The sequence below is a fragment of the Vombatus ursinus genome, unplaced genomic scaffold (genome assembly GCF_900497805.2).
Source record: "Vombatus ursinus unplaced genomic scaffold, bare-nosed wombat genome assembly UNPS02014798.1, whole genome shotgun sequence".
NCBI lineage: Eukaryota > Metazoa > Chordata > Mammalia > Diprotodontia > Vombatidae > Vombatus > Vombatus ursinus.
In genome coordinates, this window is record NW_020954576.1 from 34594063 (window position 1) to 34613283 (window position 19221).

General features: G+C 34.0%; 1 protein-coding gene and 1 long non-coding RNA gene across 2 annotated transcripts in view; one reads left to right on the plus strand and one right to left on the minus strand.

Annotated features, from left to right (window-relative positions):
- Positions 1 to 19221, plus strand: part of GPATCH2 (G-patch domain containing 2) — a 272302-nt gene that overhangs the window by 213338 nt on the left and 39743 nt on the right. The window contains exon 8 of the mRNA XM_027871257.1: positions 4968 to 5032. Within this exon, the coding sequence (XP_027727058.1) occupies positions 4968 to 5032 (65 nt within the window). The remainder of the gene's footprint in view (positions 1 to 4967; positions 5033 to 19221) is intronic.
- LOC114049835 overlaps positions 1 to 19221 on the minus strand; it is a 33295-nt gene that overhangs the window by 12841 nt on the left and 1233 nt on the right. The window contains exon 2 of the long non-coding RNA XR_003569913.1: positions 18120 to 18276. This is a non-coding gene — a long non-coding RNA (uncharacterized LOC114049835). The remainder of the gene's footprint in view (positions 1 to 18119; positions 18277 to 19221) is intronic.

The window sequence follows — 19221 nt, forward strand, 5'->3', positions numbered from 1 at the left end:
ATATAAGAATTCAAGAAAAGATTGGTCATAGCAAAATTGTGAAGGACTTTAAATGCCAAACAAGAGAGTTTATATTTCATCTTAAAGGCAGAAGGGAACCATTGGATCTTATTGAATAAATTACATAGTCAGACCTGTTCTTTATGAAAATCTATTTGGCATCAAAATGGCATATGGATTAGAAAAAGGAAATATTTAATAGAATAGAAGTCTATTGTAACAGGCTAAGTTAGTGATGAAGGCCTTAAATAAACTAGTAGCTATGTGAGTAAAGAAAAAGTGACAGATGTAAAAGATGTTGTGGAGTTAGAAACATTGGATATATGGGAGATGGAGGGCAGGTGGGAGAGTGAGAAGTTGATGAAACCAACATTTCAAACCTAGGTGACTAGAAGGATGATTGTGAATTGAAGGCAATAGGGAAATTCAGAATAGAGGACGATTTGGGGGTAAAGATAAAGAGTTATATTTTGAATATGTTGCATTTGAGATGTCTATGGGACATCCAATTTGAAATGTTTAATGGGGTGTTAGACAGGTGGAGGTGCATAACTACTCCGACAGGAGACCAGGTGTAGATATTTAGATCTGGGAGTCTTCTGCAAAGAAATGATAACCCATGGAAGCTGATGAGGTCACCAAGCAAGAGTTTAAAGAGAAGAGAACTCAAGACAGAGCCCTGGGGTATACCCATTGTTAGGTAGCAAAATATGCATGATGAACCAGCAAAATAGACTACGAAAAAAGAGTCAGAAGAACCAAGAAAGGACAGTGTCTCAAAATTCAGCAAAGAAAGAGAATCTATAAGAAGAGGATGATCAATAGTGTACGACGCTTCAGATGTTAAGTATAAGAATTGAGAAAAGGTTATAAGATTTGACAATTAAGAGAGCATTAGTATTATTGGAGAGAGTAATTTCAGTTGGGTGATGAGGTCAGAAACCAGACTGAAGAGAGTTACAAAGTGAATGAGAGAAGAGGAAGTTTAGGCAAAGAGTGTAAATAGCATTTTCTAGGAATTTGGCAGTGAAAAGGAGAGATATAGAATGATAGCTTGAGGGAATGGTGTGGCCTAATGAAGATTTGGGGGACATGGCAGAATTGGACAGGTTTATAAGCAACAAAAGGAATTGATAGATAGGGAGAGGTTAAAAATTAAAGAAAGATCATTGTGGAGGCAGTGTGCTGGAAATGATAGGAAGGGATAGATCAAGGATACATGAATAGGTTTGACCCAATATTGATAAATTGGAGAGTGACCAGATTTGGAAGGGCTTCTGAATTAAACATGCCATATAGGGTTTGATTATGATCTGCTGCATCATGTGTTCATTACCAGACTGTTTAGGAGTACACAAATGCTTTGATATTTGGATAGAATTTGAGCCATCAATTCTGTGAAACACAAGTTTTCTTTTTTTAATTAAATTCGCCATTTATTTTATTGAACTGACCAAGTCGGTTCTGGAAGGAAGGAAAGGAGGGAGGAAAGGAAATTAAGGAAAGGAAAGAAATGAAGGAAAGGAAGGAAGAACGGATCAAGTTTTTACTATATGCAGAACACTAGGGATATATGCCAAGAAGTTCATCTTCTAATGGGTGGAACAACACATATGGGGAGTTTTGGCTGCAAGTCAGTCGGAAAGGCTCAGCAGTACTTAGGTTTCAAAAGAGCATTGATCTAAAAGTCAGGACTCTGAGGCTTTTACTTACTGCTCTGCCCCTATTAGCTGTGTGGCAACGGCCAAATCACTTAACTGCTTTGAGCCTCAGTTTCCTCAGCTATAAAATGGGAATAATACTATCTGTTCTGTTTATGTTACAGAGATGTTGTGAGGATCAGATGAGATAATATGTGGGAAAGCAGTTGGAAAGCTTAAAAGTACTATACAAATATAATGTAACAAATATAATGTTAATCATGTTATCTGTATCTTCCTTGCATATTTAAATTGTTCTAGGTTTTGTTTTAATTATCAGGATAGCTTTCAATGAAATTCTTTGCCAGTCTGTCTTTTAAAAAAAACAAAACAAAGCATTTTCAGGCTACTTTTAAAGGAAACATATCCTTATTTGAGGCTAACCCAACACACTAGCCATTTAAACTAATATGCATTTCATGACAACTTGAGAAATGTTTTTGTAGTCATTTCTGAGGCAGATCACTCTGAAATTACCTCACTTACAACACTAACCGTACAGAAGTAGAGTGAAGAACAGAAGCACTTAGGAAAAAGGATGGCTTAAATTATTAGAAAATTTCAAAAGTGGTTCAAACTGGAACTACCTTCTAAATCAGTGATCATGGCTTCTTTTTTAATTGTAATTATGGCCTCATGCCCTTTTATAGTTAGTTATTGAGAATGTCGGGACATGATGAGCATCCATGCCTAGTGTCTTTTATTCTCTTTATCCCTTAGCAAAATTTGGACTTTTTTTTCTTTATTCATTTTTTCTTTTTTTTTACCTTTAGGATAGAAGGATTGAAATTCTGTCTTATATGAAGATTCATCATATGCAATCTGTATTTTTACATAGGTTTGATTTTAAAGATTCCAAATAAAATACTGATAAATTCAATCCAATCCAATTCAACAGTTATTAAGCAACTGCTCTATTCAAGGGACCACATTAGGCACTGGAAATCAAGAAAATTATTAGAAAATTATTGAATGGGTATTTCAAACAAATGTATTGCATAAAAAATGTCAATATCAACCATTTAGTCATACTGCAAAGCCATCAAAATCACGAAACAGAAGGAGAAATGTGTGTGTGTGTGTGTGTGTGTGTGTGTGTGTGTGTGTGTGTGTGTGTGACAGAAGTCCTCTAGCGTCATCATTCAGTGAAGCGATGCCAACTTGTTTAAATGCAACCACATAGTACTGGTATTGAAGAATGTTCAACTTTCAACTTTTCATAATTACACATTTTGCCATCAGTTAGAAAATCCCATTCTTGTTTCAAAATATTTTGCTTTGGTTTTTTAGCTCTTAATACATATGTAGGACCTCAAGCCAGTATTAAAACATCTCTATGTATTCTTATTCATGAGAATTTTATTCTCCTTACCACTGTTCGGGGAGAGGGGAGAGGTGGAGTAGGGTTTTTATTGACATAGCAATAATTGCCTGTGTCGCATATGATTGTCCCTCCACCCCACCACCCGAAGCAGACACTATATGTGGAAGCGACAAAGGAATTAACAGTTTTCTATTGGAAACGCTTTCAAATTAATAGGTTTCAATAGAATGGTACTCTAATTTTTCTGTATAAGTGGTAACAAGTGTTGACTTTGGCCTCATATTAGCTGTCTCAGGTTGACTTAGATTCAACTTTCAGATTATCTCTTTTCATTGGTATTAGTATGTTATTCCTGAAATGAGTTAATGAAAAAATGGAATATTTGTGGAGATTTGACCAAGGTTTTGTTCTAAACAAACATCTGTTGGTGGTAATAAATTCACAGGTTAACATTCTTCTTTGAAGTTTACTGACAGCTCAGAGTGTATTACTTTAGCAGAATCCAGAGTATAAATACTCCTTTATACCAAATTGTTTGTGTTTATTTTCACAGAGAATAAATGAGTACTGTGAAAGTTTTTATTTAAATTTAACCTGAAGGAATCATCATTTAGATCTTGATATTTCTCTTCTATGATCTCTCTGAGATCTGAGGCAATTAGCTTCATTGGAATTGTGATGATTTTAACTTAGCTATCAATCTATGTAGTGCCTCAACTTGCAAGGTGTTCCACTTAGCTTTTGTTTTAACCAATTTGGAAGCAATAACTGTAACATCTTACATTTTTTGTATTGCACTTTTGTATATCAAACACTCTTACATCTCACTTGGCCTTCCTATAAGGTAGGCAGGGCAAGTATCATTCCTGTTTTCCAGGTAAAAAAGTTGAAGGTCAGGCTTATAAGATAACTCTCCCAAGGTTGCATGGCTAATAAGTATCTGAGTCACAGCTGGAACCTAGGTACCCTAAATCTCAGTTCTTCATTCTTTCCACTGAAGACCCACATACACATGCATGTACACATGCATGGAAGACAGCTTGACCTAAAGATTCATAGTCATGAAATTTTGTAATTGGAACAGACTTTGATCCAACCAGTGGATCAAGTTGTGACTTGTCAAAGGTCACACAGCTAGTTAAAGGCAGAGCTCAGGTGAGAGTACTGGTCTCTTGAATCTCAATGCAATGTACTTTCCCATTATGTTGTACTATTATTCCTAAAATATTATAGCACATGCATTTTTTAAATTATCCCTTTTATGTTAAATTTTTACCTGAGTTTACGTCTAAAGAACTATGCTTAGATATAACATAGTATTATTAGTAATCATATCTCTTCATGAATGGGACTGCTAACAGTTTTGATTGAACCAAAAGTAAATAGAGGCAAAGTTGTTTGGAGAGAGGCAGAATGTTAAAATATTTTGAGGTACCAGTAATCAGTTTTTCCACTACCTACCATCAAGTCTGTGATTAATCTATATTAAAAGGGTTTTTAAGAGGTTTCTTCAAACATTATACTGGTGGGTTCTTAGGGGGTAGCATTACATACCTTTGTTATGAAAGTAGTTGGTGACAAGGCCTCATAAAACTCATAAGTATGATGTTAGAGAGTGTTGGCCAGAAAGATTATATTACTTTCTCAGAGGCACTCAGGAGAAGCAAAATTAAAACTAAGGTTCAGACCTCCAGCCCCATCCTGTCCATTAAAAAGTTGTAAGGTCAGTCAAGCCATCAAGAATACATTGACTTGCCAAATCTTAGCAACATTTTTGCAAGGATTTCGGTTGTATTTCTGGCAAAGGTAGCCTTTCCTTTAAGCCAATGTGAATAAAATTAATCTTGCCCAAGGAGATGACAATAATATTTTTACTTTCAAAGTAATATAACCAAAATGTGCTTGTTTCTATAACTGTGTGTTAACACTTTGTATGGCTTCAGCTCCTGAGAGATAACCGATCAGAACGAGGACACAAGAAAAATTGTTCTGTGAAAACTGCAAGCAGGTAAGAAAGTTTGAAATCATATTTTCATTTTTTCATTAAGCTATATGCCATTGTTTCCCAAAGAGTAAAGTAGAGGCATTATAATTTAAGGTTTGGGTTGTCTTTTTTTTTTAAAAAAAATGCTTATATTATGCTGTGAATTGTTTATTAGAATGCACATAGAAGATTACTACTAAGAAAAAAGAAAGTATTTTATTGCTTTTAATATAGAAATAAGTAAAGAACAGATTTAAATAAGAAAATTTCTATCTCATAGATAAGCAAAAGCAGTTTAGATCATGTCAGCATAATTTTTTCTTTTGAAATGATTTATAAGTTCAATGAAGTAGAACTAATCTTACTCCCAAACTTACATGGCATTGAGATCTATGTTTTATTTGTGAGAGGATTAATATGAGTATTCATTTTGTAAATGATTTTCATTATTAGCAAGAGTGAGCAAACAGTAATGAAGACATAATCCCCTTTGAAAATAGAGTAACTTTTGATTCTTGCACATTACATACTGTTGAGGGTGGGTACATTTCTTCAGTATATAAAATTTGATCTTGCCTTCCAGTTTATAGCACAATATGTCTGTTCTCACACTTTTCATTCAGTATTTTTCAAAATAAATTTTTTATTTAAATAAAAGTGGTCACCTTTGGGAAAATATCTAGGACTTAACAAAGAAGTAGTTCAGTCAAGAACTATCTCCCTGACATTTGTGCTGATTTGACTACTATTATGGAACCTGCTTGCACCTCAAATTTTTGGGGGCCAATACTCTTGGGGTCTTCTGGTCACAGGCTATTAGAGTATCTAGACGCTGAACCCTACAGAAGAAAGACATGATACTACATTAGAAGGAAGTATTTAATGAAAATTATCAGACATATGTACTATAAGAAAAAAAAAAGGTTAATAACATGTAAAACCAGTCCAAAAAATCTGTTAAATGCATTTATAAGGCATTTCTAGTTCAGTGCAAGTACGGAAATCTGTCCAAAAATGACTCTTAGATAATGAAAATAGGATACTTAATAATGACCTTATAATCTAATACAAAATAATTTTTAAAAAGAAGATGGCAATGATTACCAATCAATGTCTGTCATAGGCCTAGCAGGATCTGCTTCATGGTCGCCAAGGAATAATGGGAAAGCCAAGAATTAATCCTTGGTCCAAGGAGAAGCAAGTGAAAGAGACTATGCTTTCCTGAGGGGAGGAAAAATGAATAAGGCCCAGAGAAAACTAGGCAGAAAAGAGAGCAAGTTCAAAGTCAAGAAGTTGTTTATCTCCTCAACCTAAAGGAAAGGAGAACAAAGTCAAGAGAGAAGACCAAAAGGCCTCTATCTTTAAATTTATACTTTCAATCTGTGATCCTTTATGGACTTTTCATTATTAAAACCTATTGCTATTGCTGGAACTAAGCAAGAGAAGGGCAGGTTTTCCTATGTCCCCCATGCCCAGTTCCAAGCACCTAGAGGTCAACTTGATGTCAATTGTTAATTATGACTTCACCAAGAATAACTGAATAGTAAACTTTGTAAAAGTTAATTCCCATTGGTATGTTGATGCACTCCAACATATCATGATGAAGCAGACAAGCTCCCAACTTTCTACCAGTCAGACAGGTAACACTCCATTTTTGAAAGAGGTCAGAAAGCTGACTTCATGGTGTTTTATGGCTTTCTCTGGCTACATAATTCTGTCCAGAGGTCTTGTAAACTGGGTATTGTAGAATATTGCCATAACAGGAGTCTTCCTGACTTCAGGCCTGGCACTCTAGCCACTGTGCCACCTAGCTGTCCTATATATATATTAGACACAAAAAAAACTTATTGGCTACAGAGTTTAAAAAGAAAACATTAAATTGCTCAACTTTAACAACATATTTCTCTAGGCAAATGAAAGATGGAAAATGACACCAGTGTTGCATCAGGTTAAAGGCCCTCAGGAAAAAAAAACTGGTTTCTTTATGCTTGCAATAGTAGTTGATAAGACCTGACTTCTTGACCAGATCCACCATTACCTGTGGGTAATACTCAGTATTAAATAGCAATATAGGATTATCATCAGGGAAGTCTCAGAACATAAAGGAATTCTTGTCTTCTTGTAAACCCACTTGTTGGGATAGAGAGAGAAGGCAGCAATAGACTACCCAGATATCTGTGGTAGGCTCATCTGAATTAGGACAACTTTTAACTGGCTAGGTAAATAAGGATTGTTACTGGGATTAGTGTATTCCTTAAACCTATGTTATATACCAATAAGTGCTTTTTCTGAAAATGTCTTTAAGGTCTCTAAACTGAGTGATATGAGGCAATACCAGGAGCTCTTTGTGTTGTTTGGCACAAATTCTGGTAGTCAGCCTATCCCTTTTCTACCCTCTCAATAGTTGTCTAGCTAACTATATTTCTTCCAGCTACAAAGAGGCTACCATCTTCCAGCTCCTTAAAATTACAGTCTTCTTGGGCAGCGCAGCCATGGTGAGAATTCTTAAGGCTGTTTCTCTCTGAAGTTTATAGGGCATCCACCATTTATGCAAACATATTTGCATAAACTACCATTGTGTCAGCTTATATAGTGAGAGTCTTGGGTTAGCCTGGCAGCCATACAACAGCTATTCTCAGCCTGACCTTAATGCAAGGTGAGCATTGCTCACTCATTACTCATTCACAGCACTCACTGTCAAGACACAGTAGTCAATGACTATAGTAATATATTATTTGATAAACCCGAAGACCCCAGCTTCTGGGATAAGAACCCACTCTTTGAAAAAAAACTGCTGGGAAAACTGAAAAAGAGTATGGCAGAAACTGGGCATAGACCAAAATCTCACACAATATACCAAAATAAAGTCAAAATGGGTACATGATTTAGATATAAAGGCTGATATTATAAGCAAACTGAGAGAACAAGGAATAGTTTACCTATCAGATCTATGGAGAACAGAAGAATTCATGACCAAATAGGAGATAGAGAACATTACAAAAAGCAAAATAGATAATTTTGATTACATTAAATTGAAAAGTTTTTGCACAAACAAAGCCAATGCAACTAAAATTAGAAGGAAGGTACAAAATTGGGAAAGAATTTTTACAACCAGTCTCTCTGATAAGGGCCTCATTTCTAAAATATATAGAGAATTAAGTCATTTATAAGAATACAAGCCATTCCCCAATTGATAAATGGTCAAAGGATATGAACCAACAGTTCTCAGATGAAGAAATTAAAGCCATCTATAGTCATATGAACAAATGCTCTAAATCACTATTGATTAGAGAAATGCAAATCAAAACAACTCTGAGGTACCACATCACACCTATCAGAATGAACAACATGATAAAACAGGAAAATGATAAATGTTGGAGAAGACGTGGGAAAATTGGAACACTAATGCATTGTTGGTGGAGTTGTGAAATAATCCAACCATTTTGGAGAGCAATTTGGAGCTATGCCCAAAGGGCTATAAAACTGTGCATACCCTTTGACCCAGCAATAGCATTTCTAGGGCTATATCTCAAAGAGATCACACAAATGGGAAAAGGTCACACAAAATGGGAAACATGTACAAAAATATTCATAGCAGCTCTTTTTGTGGTGGCAAAGAATTGGAAATTGAGAGAATGCCCATCAATTGGGGAATGGCTGAGCAAGTTGTGGTATATGAATGTGATGGAATACTGTTGTGCTATAAGAAATGATGAACAGGCTGACTTCAGAAAAACCTGGAAAGACTTGTATGGTCTGATGCTGAGTGAAGTGAGCAGAACCAAAAGAACATTGTACACAATAACAGCCATGTTGTGTGATGACTAATTTATAAACTTAACCCTTCCTGGCAATGCCAGGATCTAAGACATCTCCAGGGGCCTTGTGATGGAAAATGCTATCCACACCCAAAGAACGAACTATGGAAGCCGAATTGTTATTTTTTTTCTCTTCTGTTGAGTTTTGTTTCCTCTTTCTGATGGTTCCTCCTATTGGTTTTAATTTCTACTTACAACATCACTAATGTGAAAATATGTTTAATATGAATGTAAATGTACAGCCTATATCAGATTGTGTGCTGTCTTGGGGAGGGTGGTGGGGAGGAAGGGGGAGAAAATTTTAAACTCAAAAGCATATGGAAGTGATTATTGATAAATCAAGATAAATTAATAAAAAAAAGAAAAAACAACACTCACTGTCAATTTCATATCAGTAAGTGTTTTTATAGAGATATGTATTTCTGACATTGTTCATTGACAACCTCTTCCGTGATAGAGAGCCCTATATTAGGTCCTCATATGTAACTCAAATAGGGCTGGAAAAAATAAAACTCCATCCTAGATGGTTTGTCTAGTGAAGTGAGCAAGTCCACGCCCTCCCCAAAAGGTCACTGGACTACAGATACTCATAAGGGACAAAAAAGCTTTCTAATATGCCAGGATAGCATGAAAGCACCCATTAAATGTAACAGCTGCTAATGCTGATACATCTTTTATGAAAAAATAAATAGCTGAGGTTAGGGAATCACAGCATCCCACAATACACCAGAGCCATGGAGTCCTGGGAAACAAAAGAAACCTACAAGCCACCTGAGACTGTAGCAGACAGATATGACCCCACTCTTTTCAATCGAAGGAGCCAGGCAAATTATTAGGCAAGAGACAGAATTGGATTCAACACCAGGCTGCTCTGCAAATAGCAGCTATGACAGCATAGCAAATGACATTCTGGTTATACATCAGACTTTTCAGGTGCACCTACAGGAGTGATCATCTCAGTTTCATCATCTTCAAATATAGATGTAAAAGATACTAATATGAGTATATATGTATACAAAGATGTGACCATATACACAGAGACAGAAAGATACCATTCCTTTTGTATTCGTTGGTTGTTTTAAGATTTGGTTTTCAAAATTTAAAATAATTTGAATTATTGTAAGCAGTTTTTGATCTTGTTCAGTCATTTTAGTCATGTCCAACTGTTTGTGACCTCATTTGAGGTTTTCTTGGCTTGAATAGTTTGCCATTTCCTTTTCCACTTCATTTTACAGATGAGGAAACTGAGGCAAACAATTTTAAGTGACTTGCCCAGCCTCACACAGTGTCTGAGTGTCTAAGGCCAGATTTCAATTTAGGAAGATGAGTTCCTTATTTCAGACCTGGCACTCTATGCACTGAGCCATCCAACTGCCTCATTATAAACAGTAATTCAGCAAAAAACAGACACAACAAAAATTAGAAACCACCACAAAATCACAAACATATATATAGATAGATAGATATAGATTGATATACGTTGATATATTGATATATATATCTATGTATAATCCTAGCTATTAAAAAAAATTTAACTATAGTGAACTACTAAGAGTAATAACTCCTGTGAACTCCTAACAGTAATAATTTGTTCACTATGATCACTTTCAATCTCTTGCCTTTTTACAAATGAAGAAATATAAGGTTTTAGTGGATGACTTTTTTGGTAATATATTTATAAGATATATATGATTCTCTGGTTCTACTTTCTTCACAATGTGTTTTTTTTATTTGAATCCATATTTGTTTTATTTCTTATGTTTACTATTTTCAATGGCATGATAATATTACGTTGACTAACTTATGCCATGCTGAAATCCAACCACATCTTCCTGCCTTCCACACTTCCTCCCTACTGTTATCCACTCTTGTTTTTGGAAAGATCATATGAATCCATTGACGTATGACTCCACTCATCATAACTAGCTATTACTTCCCAAACTAAAATGCCCCTCCTCAGCATTTCTTTATGTGCAGTCTTCTCCTCATAGAATGTAAACTCTTTAAGGGAAGGGACTATCTTATTTATTGTATTTGTATCTCTAGTGCTTAACATATAGCCTGCTAGCACACAGTAAATGCTTAATAAATGATTTTTCACTCATTACATCTGCTCAGACATCCCTTCACTATTTTATAAGTTCTTTATAGTTTTTCAATACCACAAACAAAGCAATTAAAATATTTTTACACAGCTAAGCCTTTTATATTTAATTAATTCTTTAACAATGGGATCTTTAGGTCAAAGGATAGAATGAGTTTTATAACTCTTATTGTAGATTGCCAAAAACCCTCTAAAAACATTGTTCCAATTTACAGTTCTGCTATCAGGGAAATAAAATAAATTATAACATGAAAAAATTAGAAGAGAAAAAGAGCATTTACCATTCAGAGGTATAGATAGGGAATGAAATCTTAACCAAACAAGGGAGAAACAAAAGATAAAATAAATCACTTTGATCACACAAAATTGAAATGTTTGTATGAAAAAAATCAACATATATGAGATAAGAGGGGTAGCAGTTAATAAGGAAAAATATTTTATATCATGTATTTCTTATAAGTGTTTGATACTCAAGATCCATAGATAAACAACTAACAAAAATGTGTAACCAAAAGCCATTCTCCAGTGGATAAATGGTCAAAAAATATAAACAGTTCTCGAAAGAAAAATTGCAAAATATCAACAACCATATGAAATAGTGTTCCAAATCACAAATAATAAGACAAATGCAAAATGAGCTCTGAGATTTCACCTGATACCCAGCAAACTGGCAAAGATGATTTTTAAAAATGAGACTAGTAAATAGACTAATATTGAAGGAGTTGTAGAAAGACAGACACACTAGTGCAATATTGGTGGGACCATAAATTGTTATAAGCATCCAGCAAATTACAAATAAATTACTAAAATATCCTAACTCTTGGGCCCAGAGATTCCACTGCTAGGCATATGCCTCAAGATGGTCATTGACAAAATGAAAGTCTCAATGTATACCAGAATATTTTTAGCAGCGCTTTTTGTGACGGCAAAGAACTAGAAACAAAGTAGATTCCCTTCAGCTGGCAGATGGCTAAACAAATTGTGATGTATGAATATAATATAAAATTATTTTCCTCTAAGAAACCATAAGTATGATGAATGTAGAGAATAATTTGTGAACTAACACAACTCCTCTCTACCTCTCTTCTCCCTCTTCTGCCCTTCTCTCTTTCATTTTCATTCCCCTCCCCACCCCTTCTCCCCTTTCCTCTTCTCTGTCTCCTTTCTTGGTAGTATTGTTTATTCCTTTGGCTTCAACTAACATCTCTGCATAGATGATTTCCAAATCTTTATCTCTTTTCTGAGATAAAAATTTACAATTTGCAGTTTTGCTTGTATGTCCTGCAAGCACCCGAGAAGCCAAAATGTTCCAAACTATATTTATTATCTTTTCATCAAAACCTTCTTTCATTTTTGAATTCACTATTTGTCAGTGGTATCCTAGCCACGTACAAGATTTTTGTCAGAACCATTTTGTAATTATCTTTGTAAATGTTATTTAGGATGTTAATAAGTTAAAATATTAACATATACTATTATGGTTTCTATAAAAACCATGAATTGTAGATTTATTGCTGATTTCCATTGTTGGAGGGTGTTTCCTTACCCAGAGTTGCTTTCACCAATGAAATCACAGGGATGTATGTACATGTGTATGTGTGTATATATTTAAAATACACAAGTACTTGATGATTTTGTCATTACTTGAAATATTTATCTTTTCCTTCTTCATGGTCTTAATTGGTAATATATTAAAATATAGATTATGTGATATTACATATTCTGCTGTGTTTTATATTTTGATTATTTCCTTGAGTTTTTTTTGTCAACACGCTTGGATTTTCTAGCTATACATCTTGTCATCTACAAAGAGAAGCTTTAACCCCTTCATTACTGATGATAATTCCTTCATTGTCTTTATCATATCATAACTATCATTTCTAAAATTGTGTCAAATAGAATGCACTGAAAGTGGACAATCTTCTTTGCATTCTTTTTTTAGTAGGAATGTTTCTCATTTTTATTCCTTACATATAATGTTGACTCTTGGTTGCAAAAAGAGCTTGTTTTATCATATCAAGGAGAAAAATACTCCTATCCCTTTGCTTTTTAATGTTTTATCATGAATGGTTGTATTTTATTCAAGAGTTAGACAAACAAACATGATTGAACTTGAGAACCTAGTCTGTCTATAAATGCGATACCACATTTGTTTTTAATCTCTTTCTGAAGGCCTATGTCTCTTACATTAAAATTCCAAAAGTGACTTTTAATAGATTTTTACATAATCATTGTTCTGCTCAAGTATTAACTACTTAACTCTCCAGGATTTCACCATACTACATACTGAATGGACTTTTTTCAAGTATAGGCTTTTCTCATGAATTCCTTGAAGGTCTCATTCAGTCATTTCCAACTCCTCCATGACCTCTTTTGGGGTTTCTTTGCAAAGATACTGGAGTGGTTTGCCATTTCCTTCATTTACAGCTCATTTTACACATGATGAACTGAGACAGACAAGGGCTAAGTGACTTGCCCAGGGTCACACAGCTAGTAAGGGTCTGAGGCCAGATTTGAATTCAGGAAGATGAATTTCCTGACTTCAGTGCCAGGCACTCTATCTACTGTACCACCTAACTGCCCTTTGAAGTCTTATTTGTTTATAAAAGTTTTTTTTAACCTTTAAACAAAATGGTTAGATTTTTGAAGATTCAAGTCTATATTTTTAAAATGTGTGTGTGTGTGTGTGTGTGTGTGTGTGTATTCTAGAGTTGAAGGCAATTTTTTTTTAACTCACATGCATACATGTATATGTCTATTAGCACTTCCCTCCCTAAGGATAGGTAGTGCTTACTAGCAACCTACACCCTTTCTGGGATGTGGCTTTCCTTTCAAACCCAGGGCATAGAAAAAAATGGTTGCCCTTCTAGCTTGCTCTCCTAACCTCTTGGATCTCACGTACCAGGTCAATTATGAGTATCTTTCTGGGGATTTTTCTTTCTCAAATAAGCTTTTATCTCCCTTAAATATATAGCTCTAACCCTAAACCAGTTTGCACTAGCAAAATCTAAATTAAATTTATGAAGCTTCATTATTTTAGACCTCTTCATTATCCAAGTTCTCCTCCCCAACCCCCCTGCCAGTTTCCCAGCTTAAGTAAAGTTAGCAAAGATTTGATAATATCTGGTTTTAATGAATTGGCGTTACCATGTACACATCATTTTGGTCAAAATTGAGTCCTACATGTCCCTCTCTTTTTGTCAGTCATTCAGCAGCATTTTATTGTGGAAAGATTCCTAGACTTGTCCTCAAAAAAGATCTTGGTTTGAAATTCAGTTCTGAACCTAGCTGTGGCATCCTGGGCAAGTTGCTTAACCTCTTAGAAATAGAATTTCTTCATCTATAAAATGGATTTTTATTAGAACTACCTAGCTTACAGTGTTTCTCTGAGTAAACTACTTTGGAAACCTTAAAGTGTTATATAAATATAAGCTATTAATATATATGGTGCACCCACTGTATACAATACACTGTATCAAAAAGGTTTTGCCACACGTTTTATTTATTCAGTTTGACAAACATTTATTGAGCACCTACTATGTGCACGACACCATTATAGGCAGTTTGAAATACAATGATAAGCTAGACATGATCCCTGCCTATAAGTGGTTTATTACATACTAGAAAAAATGAAATATAAACAATTAAATATAAGCAGATAATGAAAAGCTATTGGAGATAACAAGCCAAGTACTTTCATAGTCCAAAGGACTGGGAGGAATCACTTCTGATGGGAATATTCAAAACTGGCTATATGGAGGAAAGTCTTGAAGGATTACCAAATGGATCCTTTGTCTTTTTTTTTTCTGTAATGTTCATTTTCCAAATGACAGCCTTTATATTTTACTACAATTTTATTTGAATTACAGTTTGCAAAGTAAAATTATACACACCAGCACCTAACCTCTTATAGTTGTGATTTTGCTTTCTTTTGGTAATTTGTACTGCTTTCTTATTTTCAGATTTTTCTAGTTCCACAGGAAATAGAAAGATACCCCACCCCGACATTCTAGCAAATAATTGGAGTCAAGTAAAAGCATTTTTATTCCAGATTTTGGCAAGTTAGTTTTTTAGACAGCCAAGCGTCTATTAGGAACATTTTTGTACTAAATGTAAATAATGTTTTGTAAGTATCAGACTTTGACATTGTTCTTTAAAACTGTGATTATCCAGTTGATATCATCAAATGACATGATAGATCCCAAATATTGTTTGTTCTCATTTCTGGCCTGATCTGTTAGTAGTTTGGGTAAATAGAATAAACAAGTTATTTTTCAGTTATTATTTTTTTATTGCTGCCTAAATTGCCAAGTAGTATTTAAAAGAGTCTCCTCAATGAGAAAATGCCACAAGATTTGATAGGAGATTCAAAACAAACTCCATTATTGCTTTAGATTAAAAAAAAATTTCACTTCAGCTTTCTTGCATCAGGGTAGAAAGAAATTCCTATTTACATTAGAACAGAGCTCATTCATTTTCATCCAATGATACAGATCACTGTATTTTGTTACACAGATGTGACAAATAGAATTACAGCTGCTCTTTATTTGATCTTCTAAAGAGACAAAGATGTGCAAGGATTGTGCCTGCTCCCTTTTTCCCACAGTGTCATCTGTTATTTGGGAAAGACTCCTAATTTGTAGCAGTCACAAAACTATTTGTTGCATTTCAGGTTTGCCAAAAATAAATGAAACCATTAATTACTACATTTTTGAGCAGCTGTTAATAAATTGGGATAGGAAAACTGTACATTAAACTACTGGTTAATTACACATACTATGTTTGTTTAATGTGGCTTTTCACAGAAATTATAGTATCAACAAAAGGAAATGATCCCTTATTTAAGTGATTTAAGAGTGAAAATCATATCTTTTATCTGTAATTTCAGCATTCTGTTACAAATTATTATCTTCTCCCATGCTCAAAACATAATCATATTCAAAAGCCAGAATTTAGATGGACATTCTCTTTTCATTTTTCTAACATAATAGCTTTTCTAAACCTAATTTTTAAAATTCTAAATTATTAGTATTTTATCACATTCACTAAAGCTGTTATTGTTTCCTAGTTCTGAAAGACTTTAATAAGACTTAAAGTGACAAAAGTAATTTTCTCATTCTACCATTGTACATGTACAACTATGTGAAAACTGTGAGTAAATATTGATGTATTTTCTATTTCATTTTTATTGGATTTTCTAATTAAAACATTTTATGATTTTTAGATAAATTTCTAAGATATCTGTGGTATAAAAAGTTAAAGTATTTAGAAATAGCATTTGAAAAACTATTTTAAGTGATTTAGCTGATCGGTTTCACTTTACAAGACCAAATTATTGCATCAAAAAGTAGCACAATTCACAAATTACTAATTTCTTTCCTCCTGTCCTTTTGGCATCATGAAATTCTAACTTTGCCTGCCAAGATTTTAAACTAATAATTACAGAATGTTACTTTAATTTGTGATTATACTAAATAAAATTAGGATGAGCCAATTAGATTTTTGAAAGACTGGTATTTAATTATATCAGATGATCCCAAAGAACAAATTTGTCATTAAGAAAATAAGTTATCAGAATCTGGTATTTTTTAAATGAGAAAAGGGATCAGCAAGTCCCTAGGTGAAGTACCTGCATGCCCTGTACCTGAAGTCCAATAGATAGACCACTAGATAATTTAGGATTACTAATGGATACACAGCCTTTCACCACTAGAGTTCCAGTTAAATTTAGCTATGGTCAGTGATGATTAAAAGTAATTTCCATCTGAAAGCTACTCAGTGACCTATGGCCAAAATGTTTGTGGACGCAGGTCCATTTCCTTAACGATAGGTGTCTGTTTCACTGTTGGCACATTTCAAATTGATTCAGTGATTAAATGTCCATGGACCTTTCAGTCCCATAGATGGTTTCCCTTCGAAATGATTAAGGTATATCTGCAGGATGATAAAAGAGTGGCTTGTGGGGCTACTAAAATTTAAAATAAATTTTAAGCATTTGCATATATGCAAAATTACTATAACAAGAAAGTTAAAAATCTTAATTTTACAGCATATCAATGTTAATATTAGTATTTGAGGTCAACAGAACATTGAATACTAGCTGCTACTTGATAGGTTTTTCCATAATACTCACAGAAACACACTTCTTTCATTTACTAAATCAAAAATGGCCTTTCTAGCACAAAAGTGTCTATCAAAGTGTTACTTTTTCCTATGTGCAGCACAGGGTTCTCTTTTTCCTGTGTTTTTTTTTTTCATTTCTTTCAAACTTACTAACTAGTTCCATCAGATACTACTCTTTAGATGAGTATAGTACAGAAACCCAAATCACACTAACTTATCAATTCTATTTTCAACTGCTTCATATATCTTCATAATGAAAACGATAGCCAGCTAAATCATCTTACAATCTAAAAATTTAAGATACTAAAAAATGCTTTGAATTCCTATGGAAATAGAATGTAGGATAAGATTTAGATCTTCAACATTGAGCTACTATTAATTGCTGCTGATTTTCTTCTTTTTTGCTCTTATACAGTTGGTAGCAAATACTGGCATAGTTAACAAAATAGCCATTCCATATTCTTAAAAAATAAATAAATAAATATGTATTTTACAATCAGAGTTTGACTTCTGCATTTTCCTTGTAGAAACAAATATTTTCTCCCTCATTCCTTAGTGACTTATTTGCGTACCAAGATATTGGCAAGGATTTGCCTTTGTTTATTTCATATACTTTTGATCAATTCCAACTCATGCCCAATTATATTACACTAAATTAACATAATTCAACAGATGTTGATATTTAAATGTTTTCTGGCATTCAAATCTTGGACAGCTGTCTTAGAGCTTGGGGAAAAGGCAAACATTTAGAGTTAAATGCTGAACATATGCTTAAATTACTAATTAGAAACAAGAAAAAAACAATCCATTATCCTTTCGGAGGACAATAAACCTCAGATACATATTTTTCTAAACTCTTTTCACACCAAGTTATAGTCAAGGGGTGTTTTGAGACTGATGGAGCAGGAGTTGTGCTTATTAATAGAGAACTAAATTTAACTTCAAATAGGATTACAAATGTTCATCATGGATTTGTTTAATTCGGATGAATCATTTTTTGTATCCCCTTAGCACCTAGCACGGTGCCCTGCTCAATAAATGCCTTTAGAATTAAATTGAACATTACCTGCTGTTTGGGTTAAGCAACATCAAAGTGAAGGGAAGTTCCATCTGGGACTACTAGTGCCCTCCATCACTCCTTTGGAAGTTTCAGGATTAAACTGAGGCCCCACACCAAGTCTTCCCAAGCGTCCTCTACTACTAGCACTGCTTCTTCATTCTATCTAATAATCAAAAACAGTAAAATATCCTTTAATGAAGGAAATAAATGCCATCTATACTTCTTTGTCAGAAACATTACTACCAGTTAAGCTTAGGAGAGTATATAATAGGTTTGGCCAAAGATCTAAAATGTACAAAGGAATCCTTTTTATAAAAGTGTTAGAATGAATAAGCATGTAAATAACAAGTATGTAAAGAAAAAGAATTTACCTCTATGAATAATATGTTACAACAGTCCAACAAACATGAGGCACACTAATTTATCGGTGGCATTCACCTATTTTGTAGAAAATAACAACTAGACATACTTGGCCAATTCACGTAGTACAAAGAGACAGTATAACATAGTACAAAGAACACTAACCTAAAAGTCAAGAGGCCTAGACTCTAATCTTAACATCAGCACTAACTAGCTGTATGAGCTTAACTTTTCTTGAGTTCCATTTATTTCTGAATTGATGGGGCTGTGCTTAGATGTCTTCTAAAGCAGAGGGTCAGCCACATAACCCATGTTATGCATTGTCCTGCAGAACCTGATTAAAATGTAACTGGGAAACATTTAACAAAATAAATAAAAATACAAAACATAAATAATGTGAATATGTGATTGTCTAAGTCAATATGGAGCCAGAAAAGATCTTTATTACGATTTAGTGGGCCCACTTATATTTTAGTTTGACATGGCTGCTCTAATTTCCTGTAATTCAGGGAGTTGTCAAAGTCTGGGCTATAGACCACCAGCATTCAGTAAGATTACTGAAGTTGACCTACAAGTAGGCTAGAGTGTTAATATTAATAATAGTTTTACCACTTACTAATACTAATTCATATTAGTAATAGTATTAGTTAATAGTTGTTTCATTCAGCAAGTTCTTATATAATGCGTGGTACTGGGCACGGCAGGGGGAACAGAAAAACATGTACTGTACAGATCTTATCCTTTAGGA